The 17,261-nt window shown below is 33.4% G+C and overlaps 2 protein-coding genes across 6 annotated transcripts in view; one reads left to right on the top strand and one right to left on the bottom strand.

Moving 5' to 3' along the window:
- LOC128246848 (voltage-gated potassium channel subunit beta-2-like) overlaps positions 1-6,470 on the bottom strand; it is a 53,919-nt gene extending 47,449 nt beyond the window's left edge. For both annotated transcript variants that reach the window (XM_052965332.1, XM_052965334.1), the window contains exons 1-2: positions 6,401-6,470; positions 4,280-4,377 (exon numbers count right to left, since the gene is read on the bottom strand). In XM_052965332.1, coding sequence (XP_052821292.1) covers positions 4,280-4,377; positions 6,401-6,403 — 101 coding nt within the window. In that variant the 5' untranslated portion in view covers positions 6,404-6,470. The remainder of the gene's footprint in view (positions 1-4,279; positions 4,378-6,400) is intronic.
- Positions 6,471-11,816: 5,346 nt separating this feature from the next.
- The window catches only part of LOC128203280 (uncharacterized), a 32,925-nt gene continuing 27,480 nt past the window's right edge, over positions 11,817-17,261 (top strand). For 2 of the 4 annotated variants that reach the window (XM_052904623.1, XM_052904621.1), the window contains exons 1-2: positions 15,507-15,542; positions 17,032-17,119. The gene's annotated coding sequence lies outside the window, so the exon portion shown is untranslated. Of the gene's footprint in view, positions 11,839-13,318; positions 13,407-15,506; positions 15,543-17,031; positions 17,120-17,261 lie in introns of those variants that run through there. The other 2 variants (XM_052904624.1, XM_052904620.1) reach the window with 2 other exon arrangements.

Below are 17,261 nucleotides of genomic sequence, written 5' to 3'. Positions count from 1 at the left end.
CATAACTCAAGAGGACACTAATACAAGTCAGCTTTCCTATCAATCAAGGGACATTACTCAAGTGGTCTCTAATTTTATTCATGTTTTCCATTTATCAAGGAGAAATACTCAAGTGGCCACTAGTTCTAGTCATGTATTCTATTTATCAAGGGGAATTACTTAAGTGGCCACTAATTCTAGTCATGTTTTCCATTTATCAAGGGGAATTACTCAAGTGACCATAGTTCTAGTCATGTTTTCCATTTATCAAGGGAAATTACTCAAGTGGCCACTAGTTCTAGTCATGTTTTCCAATTTCTAGTCATGTTTTCCATTTATCAAGGGAAATCACTCAAGTGGCCACTAATTCTAGTCATGTTTTCCAAGTTCTAGTCATGTTTTCCATTTATCAAGGGGAATCACTCAAGTGGCCACTAGTTCTAGTCATGTTTTCCATTTATCAAGGGGGGTGACTCAAGTGGCCACTAGTTCTAGTCATGTTTTACATTTATCAAGGGGAATTACTCAAGTGGCCACTAATTTTAGTCATGTTTTCCATTTATCAAGGGGAATTACTCAAGTGGCCACTAGTTCTAGTCAGCTTTCCTATCAATCAAGGGGCATAACTCAATTGGCCACTACTAACTAATACTGGTGTTAGCGTTTCTGTCAATCAACAGGCATTATTCAAGAAGTATTATTTATCAAATAATATAACTCAGATCAAATCTATTCCATTTATTCCATAAAACATATTATCATGCTGATAGCAAATACAACTTTGCAAAGGCTTGAGTTCATGCATTAGCAAAAAGGTTTTACAGAAGAGCAAATCAATAAAGTTATGAAAAAAGGAAAACTCATTAATTGTTTCTTAGAATGTTTGTGAATAAAAAAATAGACAGATTATTTAGACAAATAATAAATTGACAATTTTTGTTTTGTTGGCCATGTGTTACAAAATATTGTTATATATATTTGGCTGACTTAAGTTTGAATATTTTGGGCATATCAATAAAAGTGGTATTCACTTTTAATCATTCTTTTATTAAAGTTGTTATAAAATCTATAAAGCAAATGGCAATTTATACTCTAACTTTCCATTTTCAACTTAATTGTATCCATAATTATTATTGAACAAAAGTTCTGTTTTAAGTAACTTGGAATCCAGGACTGGCATGTTGATGGTAATTTCTTAGCAACACATGAATTATTCATGGATAACAAAAACAATGAAGAGTTCAGGGGTTTTTTTTCCCCTCAGAGACTAGAGATTTGTTTAAATCTGGCCTATATTGAGCTGCTATCCATGTTTACTGGAAGCAATCAATTAACAGGTTCTAAAACAGATCTTTCAGACATAATAACAGACAGACAGAAACTGCAGGAATAGCTGTTGGGTGGAATTACTGTAATTAGTTTCCATATTATGCCAATAAAATATGTAAGCAAGCCTTATTGTGCCAATTTTAGGAAAAACCAGACATTTTGGGAATACTTGCGTAGCGAAATATGCCATTTTAAGAAAAAATCATCATTTTGCTAGTGGAATCAGTGATTTTTTTGGTGCAATTTACTGCTTTCTAAAGGCTGTTTCCCCTTGCGAAAAACTGTCCATTTTCCCAATATTTTCATAATTTTTTCCCAATTTGATAACTGTCCATTACGTTAATGAATAAAAAAGCAATAAATTTCTTCAAATATAAACAAAATCTTGACAATACTTACTCTTTCACTGCATAATGTATGCACAAAAAATTTAAACATGTATATTTGCCATTAGCTATTTTGGCCTGATTTTGTATTTTTCCCACAGTCAACATTTTTTCCCAATTTGCAAGACACAGGCGGTAAAAAAAAATCCAAAAAAAATCACTGGGAATGGGTGAGATAGCCCGACCTGTGGGTACTTTAGAAAAAGGCCTGGTTAGGGTTCAAAGTTTCCTTACTTCTCCCATAGACATACCATGATAGGGATATTCATAACCTTTAAACCAATGGAGAGAATTACTAGTTACATAAAACCCTGGACAACCGAATGCACTATAAGGGACCGTTTTCATAACACTTCTTAAATCATATCTTCATTTAAGTCAATCTCCATATATATTTGAAGTCTTAAAATTATTTTTAACATTAAAGTTTGTTTTTTCAATAAAATCAAGGAAAATAAAGTATTTCAGATATTATCAGGTTAATATAAAATATGACCAGTGAGAGACTTATGTTTTATGAATAACAACCCACAGTGGCCATATTCATAAAACATCTTAAATTAATTCCTAACTTAAGTTGATTTTTTAACAATTAAAAAAAAAAATGCCATACAAGGTCAATGAAAATTTATTTTGGAAAAATCTCAAGTTCTTATTTCATATGTGTCAAAATAGAGATACTAAAATTAGGAAAGTGACTTAAAAGGGGCTACACACAAGACTGAGATGGTCCCAAAAACTGCAAATACAATATTTCCACAAAACAAGCCTAGAGTTGTCAATACAAGCCACTCAAACCGTAATATCTTGGTCAGAAGCGGGTGCGTTAACCACTTGGCTAACCAGACAACCCATATTTTTGCTATTGGCAAAAACCATGTGTCTTGCATCTTCCACTTTGTTAGTGCTCCACATGTATATTTTTCTGCTTTTTATTGTTTGGCAATGATTCAATTGGCCCCGGGCATGATCATGGGCCATCGATTAATTCTGTTTTCTGTTGTACCAAATTGGAATTACATGAAGTTCAGAAGAGAATTTTAAGACTTTAGTCAACATGATTTTTGTGGCGGTATAGCTAGATAGCAAAAATAGCCTATTTTGCGAAAATAGCATCTGTCTACGGTATATAACAAGCTATTTTCGTAGTCCAATGCTATTTTCGCGAAAATAGGCTAGTTTCGCATATATGGGCTATTTTTAAAAACATCTTTCAAACTACCCAAAAAAGAAAAAGAAACAAAAAATCATTTTTCTATAATGTTTCGTTTATATATACTAATATATATAAATAATTATCTGGTTTATATAATGATATAGCAGGCTATTTTCGTAGACAAATGTTATTTTGGCGAAAATAGGCTATTTTCGCCATCTAGCTATACCCATTTTGTGGCATGAATGCCAATGGTTACCATGCAAAACCTGTATTTGCCCCTGAATTTTGCTATTATATTAAATCAATTGTAAGTTTTTGCCTAAACTCCAACTGGAATGATTTTGATGAAACTGTAGGTTATATTTACAGATTAATGTGTCTGTCCAGGACTTCTGAGAGGAATTATCCAAACAATTTTGTTATTGAAGAAACAATGCTAAATCAGATTACTTTGTTCTACAAAAGAATATATACTGAATCCAAGTCTATTTGCACATGTATGTTTGTCCAGGATTATCATATGACTAGTAAAAATCTCCCTTTGTTAAACGATAAATTTTATGGATTGATTATTCACCATTATACTATTATTATTCCTATGTGGAATAGTCATCAAATGCGAAGTGAAGGGATGACTGGCCCTAGAGCAGCTTGAACCAACACCCTTTTGAGAGAGGAGGGGACACCTATACTACTAGATAACTCTCCCCCACTGGTGTGACTTGAACCAACAACCTTTTGAGAGAGGAGCGGACACCTATACTACTAGATAACTCTCCCCCACTGGTGTGACTTGAACCAACAACCTTTTGAGAGAGGAGCGGACACCTATACTACTAGATAACTCTCCCCCACTGGTGTGACTTGAACCAACAATTGAGGTACAGGCATACACCTCTACCACTAGACAACTCTCACTGCGTGTTGCAGTTGAACCAACTATCTCTTGAGGGAGAGGCAAACACCTTTACCACTAGACCACCTCGCACAATAAATTAATTTATTAGGTAAAGATTTTTTTTTTTAATTGATTCAGTTAATGGATTTTCGGCTATATTCTTGTAGCAACTGATCTTATGTAAATGCTTTTCAGAAAAATGTTGCAACATTAACATTATCAACACAAATTATTATGGTTGTCCCATTAACACATGCAGTGACAGATAAGTGCACTTGTTTTTTCTCAGCCTCGGCATATATTTTAGTTTGGTATTTGAGGTCACCAAGCCGAATAAATGGGCTTTCTTCGGGCACTCAGGTTTCCCCAACAACACAAGACTAGTCTCTTGTGCAACATCTTGCCAACAAGATTGACATATATAAGCATAAGTTAATATATTTTACTTCCTTCACAATCGTAAAATAAAGTTTAAATTAACAAAAAACTGTCACCATTTATCATATAAATTATAATATTAATACTTACTTGTAATGCATCTTGGATGACATCTTGTATTGTGATGTGCAGCAAATCTCTCTACAAAAATGCTGGTTTTTCTTACAGCAGCCTTCTGACCTGTGATACTGAAAAATAGAGGTGCAAATTTAATTCAATCAATTTGGAAAGTAAGTTTATTACAACTCTTGTTACAACAGACACATTTTCTGGGCAAAAGTTTAGTCTACCGATATATATTAAATATGAAATTTTTATGTTTATATATCAAACTAAATATTGGATTCACTAATTAAATTATGCTCAAATGAGTAAATACCAGTTGCTGTTTTATCTTTATTCATAAAAGTAAGTACAATAAATCAATCTTAACAACTATGTAAAAAAATGTGGTCAATTTAAATCTGTGAACGAGTCCCTTTAAGATGCATGCCTGATAAATGTCATACTTTATTTGCCTTATAATCTTATCTTGGGGCTGATTATTTAGAACTATAAAGTTAACAACTTTGTTAACGTCATAGTTGTTTACCTTCAACCTATGACTGCTCGGAAAGTTAAGTGGATAATCCGATATACTCATGATCAGCTGTATTTTTAAAACATTACTCATTTAGCTGTACTTGTTTAAATTTGGATATGTGAGCACATTATCAAATATGTTTAACAGTTAACAACGCTGTTGTTAATTACTCTAACTTTAACAATGTACCGTAATTCACCTAAGAGTTCGGACACTCTAAATATTCGGACACCCATAATTATTTTCCAAAATAATTTATTCTGCGTACCTTAAATTTTCGGACACCCAAAGGACATCAATCATAACTTTCACAGTTACCAAGTTTCACAGACTAAGATTACTGATTTTTATCTTTACAATGCCTGGCTAGATTACCTAACCGTATACACCACTGTGACAAGTTAATTAGTTACTACCCATCCTAAACGATTTATTGCCTGTTGAAAAGGAAGTGTGATATATTTATTGGATGATTAAAGAAACAACAAGGGATTAAGAAAACATAGACATGACATGTTTGTAAAACGATCTGCCAATAAACTTTCAAACTTGTACCTCACTAATAGACTGTAAGAATCAATAATTGTACAGTTATACATTAATCCTGCATAGCAATGTCCATGCTCTCCACGAGATCCTCGTGGGTATAACTGTAAGTTATGTGACGTCACACAGTGTGACTCTGATCTGAGGCCGATAGAATGTGTTTATTCAGTTCAATGCATGTATAAAATGGTGTTTTAATTAACTTGATGAAGGATTTACACTTATAGGCGTAATAAATAAGTTTATGACCATTGATTACTACGTATAAATTAATTAATAAGTGGTAAAATGCAAACATGAAGAAAAAAGGCAGGTTAAACAAACATGTAAATAAAATGTAAAAATGGTAATTTTCTATGTATTCGGACAGCGAAAAAAAAAATTAATTTAAGGTGTCCGAACTCTTAGGTGAATTACAGTACTAAACAACAGGCCCTGTACAAAAGACTGCAGAGGTGCAAACCATGCTTTAAATAATGTTCGGAAGAACTACAATAGAAGTTAAAATTAAATGTCCAAAGCTGACAATGAGGCAGTATAATATTGACTGTCTATTTTGTGCAATGAGGCAGCGGCTCCATGGCCTAGTCGTAACACACTTGACTATCAATCCAGGGGTTGCGGGTTCGATTCCCCGCCGCACCAGTAAAAGGATACTACCAGGTAATTGTCTTCCAGAGTAGCTCTAAACAGGTTAACATTATGTCTATCCAAACCTAAAATGTCTAACAATCTTATCGGAAAACTAATAGGGGCAGGGTGCATTGTTTTGACACACCCCTTTGACCATTTCCCCTATCATTATTAATAAGGCTGGGATTATTTTTTTTAATAATGGGGGGGGGGAGGGGCGTTATCAAAGGTGTGTCAAAACAATGCACCCTGCCCCTGTGAGAAAACTAGGCGAAATAAGGTTAGACCACCTGCAAAGCGGCATTGCCAACATGCATTGTTTAACTGAGGAACACGTTTAATATGCTTTGGTTTATTTGCAAACAGTATTCACGGACAAAAAAATATCTTTTTATAAATGAAATCAAAACAACTAAATAGTTCATGCGATGATAAATACTTAAATGTACCATAAATAAATCCAAATCGCAGTTGAATTATTATTGGTGCGCCATATTGGATTCTGATGCTGCATTACTGGCTCCCTGCCCAAAGAACGTTGGAACCAATCCAATAATGCAAAATCAAAGCGTTCAAGGTGATTTGAGAACGGGGATTGAGGACGTTAAGTCTGTATGTCGAAATACTGAATTTTTGAACAGTGCCGTGTTTTTAATGTCGAGCCCGCTTGCGATGAGCGAGACATAGTTGTCACAATGGCGATTCCGTGTATGTGAGTGCATGAGTGCGCCCGTCTGGACCGTAAATTTGTCGTCCGGGCTGTACTTGTATACTTGGTGGCCGTATATATCTTGACCGTGCATTATAGGCTTTAAAAAAAAAACGGTCAATACTAAAAGGCTGACCAAATGGCTGCCCATATAGATATAGAGGGAAAAGGCTGACCAGGCCAGATAAGGCTGACCAGGAAAATAAAATAGAATTGAAAAGATGTTTTTAATAAAAAAAATAACTTTTATGCTTTAATAAGTATACATTCATTTAGAGTATTGTATTTGTATATGTCTTTTTTTTTAAATGAGTTAAGAAATCGTGATGTTATGTAATAGGGTAGTTTTTCTTATGGCCACGACTATATTAACGGTCTAACTCAGCAGTTAGGGTTCAGTGTAGTTGATTAACACGTCGGAAGTCTTTAGGGGCTTTTATTACATGTATTATAAATCCACAGCTCTGAAAGTATATAAACATCAACTTAAGCATATCACACAAGAGTTAACAATTAATTCAGTATATTTTCTATAATCCTTTGAGAAGCAATATTCCTCATAATTCATACTATTTTCTAGCGGCCATACTATTACATAATATAATCATATTAAAACAATACAAACATCATATACAAAACAGGTACAAACACATTTCACATCAAATTACATATAATCTAACTCACCAGCTGTAGGCCAAACTGCCTTTATATTCTCCCTGAACTATTCCCATCTTGTTTCATGACCTCAATCTTCTCATATGGATACCGACTTAATGCATCTGCGTCTCCATTTTTCGTTCCAGGTCTGTATCTGATTTCAAAATCATAATCTGCCAGTGCAGCTGCCCATCTCTGGCTTGTTGCATCAAGATTGGGTGAAGAGAGTATATGGGTCAGTGGGTTATTGTCGGTATATACTATGAAATGGTTTCCTGTTAAATAATCTGAAAATTTTGAAGTTACTGCCCACTTCAACGCCAAAAATTCTAATCTGTAGGTGGAATAATTCTTCTCAGATTTACTAACTGCTCTGCTTGCATATATATGAAATAACTCTCTTTTTACCCTCTTGTTGTTGGTAAAGTACTGCTCCCAATCCAGTATTGCATGCATCAGTGTGCAATTCAAATGGCTTACTAAAATCTGGGTATGCTAATATTGGAGGGCTGGTCAGTATCTCTTTCAAACCTTGAAATATCTTCTCTTCATTTTCTGTCCATTTCCAATTCTTCTGTTCTGCTTTCTTCTTTGGGCCTTTCTTGGAGGTGGGATGTGGAATCATCTCAGCTAAGGGACGGGTAATTTTTGAAAAATCTTTAATAAATCTTCTGTAATATCCCGCAAATGCCAAGAAACTGTGGAGCTCTTCTGGTGCGTTTGGTGATGGCCAGTTTTTAACTTTCTCAATCTTACTGGGATCAGTCTCAATTCCGTCTTTGCTAACTACATGACCAAGGAAGTTGACTCTCTCTCTGAAGAAGCTACATTTCTCAGGGGCTAATTTCAGATTGCATTCCTTTAATCTTGCTAAAACTTTATCCAAGCGTTCCAAATGTTCATCATAAGTTTTACTGAAGATAATTAGGTCATCTAAATATATTATACAGATGGACATGTTCATTTCACCTAGACATTCATTCATCAGTCTACTGTAACTGGCAGGGGCATTAGTTAATCCAAAAGGCATAAACTGATTTTCAAAGTGTCCCAGTGGTCCTACTGTGAAAGCAGTTCTCTCTATGTGTTCTTCCTCCATTGGTAGTTGATGGTATCCACTTTTCATGTCCATTGTAGTGAAGTAGCGCGCCCTGTGTAAGCAGTCAAACATCTCTTCTATCCTAGGCAGACCATAGGCATCTTTAACTGTCCGTTCATTTAGCATTCTGTAATCCACACATAGCCGTAATTTTCCATTTTTCTTTCTAACTAAGACTACTGGTGAAGCCCATGGTGACTTTGATGGCCGTATGATGCCACATGACAACAACTGTTCTAAATGTGATCTGACCTCTTCTACCATAGCAGGTGGTATTTGACGGTGCCTCTGCTTAAATGGTAAAGGATTTATCAATTCAATTCGGTGTTTGAAAAAATTGCATCTGCCTATGTCTGTATCACTAGTACTGAATATATCACGATGGTGGAAAAGTAAGGTATTCAATTTCTGTTTCTGGTCTTCATTAAGTACATTATCTTCATCTATCTTCAATTCTTCAACTATCTTTCTTCTCTTCTGATCTATGTCTTCTTCTTACAGTATACTGTATTGATATCGAATAATTCAATAATTCAAGTCGATGCGATACATTTTATTTTATTAAATTATCAATTTATAGATAACAATTGATATAAATATGTACAGCTTTGCATAACTTTGTATAGATCTGTAAATATGAGTAATTGAAATAAACAAAACAAACCCCTCAAGTAAAGTGACTTTCATGGTAGCAATTGCACGGGTTTGGCGAATGTGTGAGAAGTTTACACGATATTATTAAAGTTGTTCCTTGTTATAACTTATCGTAATTGGCGTAATTAAGTCAATTCAATATTTAAATAATTAATATAATTATGGACTTTGCTAGAAAAAGTTATGTTTACAACTTGTGAAAAATTGTTCTACTTCAAACAAACATATTAAAGGTGTTTGAAGTTTGCCCATTCCTAATTGATCAAATTTAATTAGAAGATTAATCTCTTTAATCTGTTGTATAGTCTTGTTTTATTCGTGAATAACAAATACAAGATATGCAAACTGTTGTTCGTGAGCAACAATCCTTTCCATTATGATTAATCAAGCGAGAAATTGTCACTAAGTGACAATAAAACTGCCACGAGGAGCAATTAGCGCCCCGGGTGTGAAATCGATGTACTATATTTGGTATAAAAATTGTATTGTTTTGGGTACTAATGTTGAATTAGTGAACGATTCATTTTTCATAAATGAAGCTAAAAGACTATTTAAATCATGTTCAAATTACTTGATAATGTTTCAAAAGACCCACTCTTATGCAATCTATATAATTTTAATGGATGTTGATTAATACATCTATGTTACAATAGAAGGATACAGTTGATCATTTGTGAAACTTAATCTTATCTTTTCGCTGACTAACACGGTCAGCCTGTATTTGTTATTTTATTCGCTGACTATCACGGTCCGCCTTTTTCGAAACTTTAACTAACAAGGATAGTAGATAGTATATGTTGTTTAATTCGGAAAGAAAATATTTAAAAAGGTAATGTTAATACATGTATGATATAATAGAAGGATACAGTTGATCATTTGTGAAACTTAATGACATAATGTAATTGGAAACATGTATTTCTTATCGCTGACCAACCTGGTCAGCCTTTTTCGAGCACTTACATAGCGTAATATCTTATCGCTGAGCAACACGGTCAGCCTGTATTTGTTATGTTATTCGCTGACTATCACGGTCCGCCTTTTTCGAAACTCTAACTAACAACGATCTTAGATGTTGTTTAATTCGGAAAGAAAATATTTAAAAAGGTAATGTTAATACATATATGATATAATAGAAGGATACAGTTGATCATTTGTGAAACTTAATGACACAATGTAATTGGAAACATGTATTTCTTATCGCTGACCAACCTGGTCAGCCTTTTTCGAGCATTTACATAGCGTAATATCTTATCGCTGACAAACACGGTCAGCCTGTATTTGTTATGTTATTCGCTGACTATCACGGTCCGCCTTTTTCAAACTCTAACTAACAACGATAGTAGATAGTAGATGTTGTTTAATTCGGAAAGAAAATATTTAAAAAGTAATGTTAATACATGTATGATATAATAGTAGGATACAGTTGATCATTTGTGAAACTTAATGACATATGAGCATAAGAATAAAACTTATTTAATCGACAGCATGGGAAACGAACGACGTGATGATAGAATTATTCCGGATGGGCTAAAAACTCAACTATCGCAGATTTATGGGAAAAATGAAGACTGTCTGAATATCGTTGTACCTACAGTCCAAAAACAAGACAATGCAATAGATTGTGGCTTATATGCCATTTATTTAACCAATCAATCAATCAATAAATAAATCAATCAATCAATGGATACTTTTTCTTACAAAAACGTTACGAAAAGTCATCCATCTTCAACTAAACGCTCTTATAATTTATAATATATCAATAATATATCAATTATAATAATAAAAATAGTACACAGAAATAAATAAAACAACAAAAAAATAATAAAATATTTAAAAAAAATCCATTCTCATTTTTCTGGTCAGCCTTTTCTGGCCTGGTCAGCCTTTTCCCTCTATATCTATATTGGCAGCCATTTGGTCAGCCTTTTAGCACGACCCCAATTTGAGTGTGTATGTGGTCTATTTTGAATCTTGCCGGAGAAAGCCGAGTTGTAAGGGGTACAGGGTGATACAGGAATCCAGTGGATTTCACGTGAACCCACTCAAAACGTGAAATCCACTCAGAACTCATTTATTTTAATTAATATTTTTTTATTGTATACATATTGAAAAGTGCCTCATAACGGGTTTATATTTCAAAACTTATTGAAATTGGTCAAAAAATGAAGAAGTTAGAGCAATTTTATTCCAATATTATTACAATAAAAACTAATTATTAATTAAAATAACTGAGTTATGAGTGGATTTCACTTCTCGAAAACTGGATTTCAACTCGATTTCCGATCTATTTTCGAAAAATTGCTTTTACTTCTTCATTTTTTGACCAATTTCAATTAAATTTGAAATATAAACTCTTTATGAGGCACTGTCCAATATGTATACAAAAAAGAAAAAGAACTATTGATTGAAATAAATGAGTTATGAGTGGATTTCACTTCTCGAAATCTGGATTTCACCTCGATTTCCGATCTATTTTCGAAAAAAAATCGAAAAATTGCTCTAGCTTCAATTTTTGACCAATTTCAATAAAATTTGAAAATATAAACCCTTTATGAGGCACTTTTCAATATGTATACAATAAAAAATAATTATTAATTAAAATAAATGAGTTCTGAGTGGATTTCACGTTTTGAGTGGATTTCACGTGAAATCCACTGGATTCCTGTATCACCCCGCACCGGAGCTAAGGGTTGACGCCCATGTGATTCGCGCATGCGCTTTGTTTAATATTCGTCACGTATTCGGTTACTAGGATAGCGGACGTGAATGTGAGTTTTGATTTTTTAAACATAATTTAACAGCTTTTTTAGATCAGCATCACATTATATGTGTAATCAGATACATTAGGAAATGCAAAACCATATTAATTGAGTTTAATATTTGAAAATCATGTTTCATTTCACGTATTATTTCATGATCCTGTTAGACCTGTTTATTACGCTTCTAACTGCTTTCGTTTTACGTGTATGTATACTGCTCAAACTTTGAAGGTCATTTTCCCATTGATACCTTCAAGTAACAAGTACATATGTATATACATACTGGTTAAGAGGGTGAAAATAATAGATAAGTTATTAAAGGGAAAAAGGCTTAGAATTAACAAAATACGTTCTGATTATATCGCATAGATTCTACTGTACTTATTCATCCATACAGTATGTAACGGTTGCACAAATGTCATGAATAGATGACTTGTTTATCATACATGTAGTTATACATATATATTATACGAATTGTCATTCTTTATGACAAAAGTATTGCATTTCGGTTCAATTTATGTTTTATTGTTTTTATAGTAGGAAACCAGCCTTTCTATCATTAAGCTTTGTGAAACACCATCTTGTTATCCCAGCGCATACAAGGTCGGACGCTTTCGCGCATGCCCGTTGTTATATCTGTCAACCTTGTAAACATGCCTCTTTGTAATGCCTTTTCGTAAAAGTAAAATGTGTATGCTAAATGTTTGTAATATTATAAACGTTATCGTTTACCAATGCAACAAAGCTCAATTGTCATAAATAAACCAAAAATATCGTCTGCAGTCTCTTAAATGAGATGATATTGATTAAGAATTCACGCAATAACCTACGCGACCTTTGCATTTGTCCGCACAAATCTGGGAAAGCGCAAGCTCAACCTATTTTATAAGCCATTTATAATATCCAATCAATTTTTTTCTTACAACAAACCTTTTGTCAATGTAAGAGGCTTCATAAGGGGATATGATGGTATGGTCCGATTACATTTCGAAAATCGAAAATATGACTTTGAAGCCCAAAATGAAAAGCCTCAACTTTGACAAGCCATCTGGACATCTAAATATAAATATAAATACTGGTGAACAGTTTAGTCCATTTGTAAAATCATTTGTTTGTATTTTTCGGGAAATAGACTAGTCCAAAACGCTGGTGCAAACTGGCGCAAGGGAAATCTTTTGACCCACCTCTCAATTCGTGAATCATGACTACCAGCGGTTGCTTCCCTTTACTACTCTCTATGAGAAAGCAATATGGCGGTTATCTAAAAACACGCTTGGCTACGAAAAAGCTTAAGTGGGAAATTAAATAATGAGCCCTTGTCAAGAGTTTAGATTTAGGTTATATTTAACGTGGGAGGTAAATGCAAGGTCCATTGAATTACAAGATCCATGTATAACTGTTTAATTTGTTTATTTCTGGTTTCTTAGCTGGATAAAAAAAATCCGCGAAACAGTTGCGGAAGAAATTTCTATGATGACTTTATTTTCAGAAGGTATTTGCACGTGTCCTGGAAATCGGTATACCTACCAGCTTGGCAGAGATTTAGAGGCAGTAGAACTTGAAATACTTGTTTAAAGGTATCAGTTAGTTTAACTTCAGTCAAAATATGCATTCATATAGACAATTTTGAGCAGGGCACATTACTGGTGCAATAACTGCAAAATCTGACAGAGAGAATGCAGCAATGGTGCATTTTCAAGTATCCGATTGTCTGATACAGATGTGTCAATAACAGTTCTGGAGCATACGTCTCTTATTCTACTATAAAATATATTTAAAATGATGTATCACAATACAGCATTCCCCAAAACAAATTTTTTGTCCGACCTCACTTTTTATTTTGGCTGTGAATCATAGTAACACATAATCATCAATTTTGTGTATGATTATTTAGATATTATCACTGACTCTGTAAGCTAAAAGGCTGTACTGTACCTTTTTTTTTAACACAATCACATTTATTATTCTAAAATGTCATGTCAAAAAGTAAAGAGAGATTCTTTATTTCCTCCGATATGAAGAGACATGACACATGATAATCAGAACATATACAAAGAAACATACAGTCTTATAGAATAAAACTTTATGTAAATGTTATACAACAAACATATAAATCAGGTAAGAATGATAACTATAAATACAATGAATAATACTGTATAATAAAATGCATCTACACAAGTACAGTCAAGTTACCCTTAGCGGATCAGTATGGAAACAATGCTGTGCATTGAACAAACGTTTTACATTCTGAGATTGCAACATTTACAGTTGAAAAGAAAAATATTTCCTCTTTTGATTGACATAAAATAATTCAATTTCAGTGCAGAAACAGATTAACTGACCGTTGTTTGCATGTACGAGTAAATGAGGCATTAGCGAATCAAATTTACCAATAACGGATCACGTGACATTCCGATATTGGGGGTTCTCTCAAGCGAGATTTTAGCTGTCAAAACTGACAATCAGTTTGTTTATCTTTTCTGTTAAATATATTTAGTCCCTCTTTTATGCATTTTATATATAAAAATTCAACTTTCGCAGATTTATGGGAAAAATGAAGACTGTCTGAATATCGTTGTACCTACAGTCCAAAAACAAGACAATGCAATAGATTGTGGCTTATATGCCATTTATTTAACCAATCAATCAATCAATAAATCAATCAATCAATCAATGGATACCTTTTCTTACAAAAACGTTACGAAAAGTCATCCATCTTCAACTAAACGCTCTTATAATTTATAATATATTAATAATATATCAATTATAATAATAAAAATTGTACACAGAAATAAATAAAACAACAAAAAAATAATAAAATATTTAAAAAAAATCCATTCTCATTTTTCTGGTCAGCCTTTTCTGGCCTGGTCAGCCTTTTCCCTCTATATCTATATTGGCAGCCATTTGGTCAGCCTTTTAGCACGACCCCAATTTGAATGTGTATGTGGTCTATTTTGAATCTTGCCGGAGAAAGCCGAGTTGTAAGGGGTACAGGGTGATACAGGAATCCAGTGGATTTCACGTGAAATCCACTCAAAACGTGAAATCCACTCAGAACTCATTTATTTTAATTAATATTTTTTATTGTATACATATTGAAAAGTGCCTCATAAAGGGTTTATATTTCAAAACTTATTGAAATTGGTCAAAAAATGAAGAAGTTAGAGCAATTTTATTCCAATATTATTACAATAAAAACTAATTATTAATTAAAATAACTGAGTTATGAGTGGATTTCACTTCTCGAAAACTGGATTTCAACTCGATTTCCGATCTATTTTCGAAAAAATTGCTTTTACTTCTTCATTTTTTGACCAATTTCAATTAAATTTGAAATATAAACTCTTTATGAGGCACTGTCCAATATGTATACAAAAAAGAAAAAGAACTATTGATTGAAATAAATGAGTTATGAGTGGATTTCACTTCTCGAAATTGCTCTAGCTTCAATTTTTGACCAATTTCAATAAAATTTGAAAATATAAACCCTTTATGAGGCACTTTTCAATATGTATACAATAAAAAATAATTATTAATTAAAATAAATGAGTTCTGAGTGGATTTCACGTTTTGAGTGGATTTCACGTGAAATCCACTGGTTCCTGTATCACCCCGCACCGGAGCTGTAAGGGTTGACGCCCATGTGATTCGCGCATGCGCTTTGTTTAATATTCGTCACGTATTCGGTTACTAGGATAGCGGACGTGAATGTGAGTTTTGATTTTTTAAACATAATTTAACAGCTTTTTTAGATCAGCATCACATTATATGTGTAATCAGAGACATTAGGAAATGCAAAACCATATTAATTGAGTTTAATATTTGAAAATCATGTTTCATTTCACGTATTATTTCATGATCCTGTTAGACCTGTTTATTACGCTTCTAACTGCTTTCGTTTTACGTGTATGTATACTGCTCAAACTTTGAAGGTCATTTTCCCATTGATACCTTCAAGTAACAAGTACATATGTATATACATACTGGTTAAGAGGGTGAAAATAATAGATAAGTTATTAAAGGGAAAAAGGCTTAGAATTAACAAAATACGTTCTGATTATATCGCATAGATTCTACTGTACTTATTCATCCATACACTGATACAGTATGTAACGGTTGCACAAATGTCATGAATAGATGACTTGTTTATCATACATGTAGTTATACATATATATTATACGAATTGTCATTCTTTATGACAAAAGTATTGCATTTCGGTTCAGTTTATGTTTTATTGTTTTTATAGTAGGAAACCAGCCTTTCTATCATTAAGCTTTGTGAAAAACCATCTTGTTATCCCAGCGCATACAAGGTCGGACACTTTCGCGCATGCCCGTTGTTATATCTGTCAACCTTGTAAACATGCCTTTTTGTAATGCCTTTTCGTAAAAGTAAAATGTGTATGCTAAATGTTTGTAATATTATAAACGTTATCGTTTATCAATGCAACAAAGCTCAATTGTCATAAATAAACCAAAAATATCGTCTGCAGTCTCTTAAATGAGATGATTATTGATTAAGAATTCACGCAATAACCTACGCGACCTTTGCATTTGTCCGCACAAATCTGGGAAATCGCAAGCTCAACCTAATTTATAAGCCATTTATAATATCCAATCAATTTTTTTCTTACAACAAACCTTTTGTCAATGTAAGAGGCTTCATAAGGGGATATGATGGTATGGTCCGATTACATTTCGAAAATCGAAAATATGACTTTGAAGCCCAAAATGAAAAGCCTCAACTTTGACAAGCCATCTGGACATCTAAATATAAATATAAATACTGGTGAACAGTTTAGTCCATTTGTAAAATCATTTGTTTGTATTTTTCGGGAAATAGACTAGTCCAAAACGCTGGCGCAAACTGGCGCAAGGGAAATCTTTTGACCCACCTCTCAATTCGTGAATCATGACTACCAGCGGTTGCTTCCCTTTACTACTCTCTATGAGAAAGCAATATGGCGGTTATCTAAAAACACGCTTGGCTACGAAAAAGCTTAAGTGGGAAATTAAATAATGAGCCCTTGTCAAGAGTTTAGATTTAGGTTATATTTAACGTGGGAGGTAAATGCAAGGTCCATTGAATTACAAGATCCATGTATAACTGTTTAATTTGTTTATTTCTGGTTTCTTAGCTGGATAAAAAAAATCCGCGAAACAGTTGCGGAAGAAATTTCTATGATGACTTTATTTTCAGAAGGTATTTGCACGTGTCCTGGAAATCGGTATACCTACCAGCTTGGCAGAGATTTAGAGGCAGTAGAACTTGAAATACTTGTTTAAAGGTATCTGTTAGTTTAACTTCAGTCAAAATATGCATTCATATAGACAATTTTGAGCAGGGCACATTACTGGTGCAATAACTGCAAAATCTGACAGAGAGAATGCAGCAATGGTGCATATTCAAGTATCCGATTGTCTGATACA

Source organism: Mya arenaria, chromosome 9, assembly GCF_026914265.1.
Source record: "Mya arenaria isolate MELC-2E11 chromosome 9, ASM2691426v1".
In the NCBI taxonomy this organism is placed as follows: domain Eukaryota; kingdom Metazoa; phylum Mollusca; class Bivalvia; order Myida; family Myidae; genus Mya; species Mya arenaria.
This window is presented reverse-complemented; position numbering and strand designations above follow the sequence as displayed.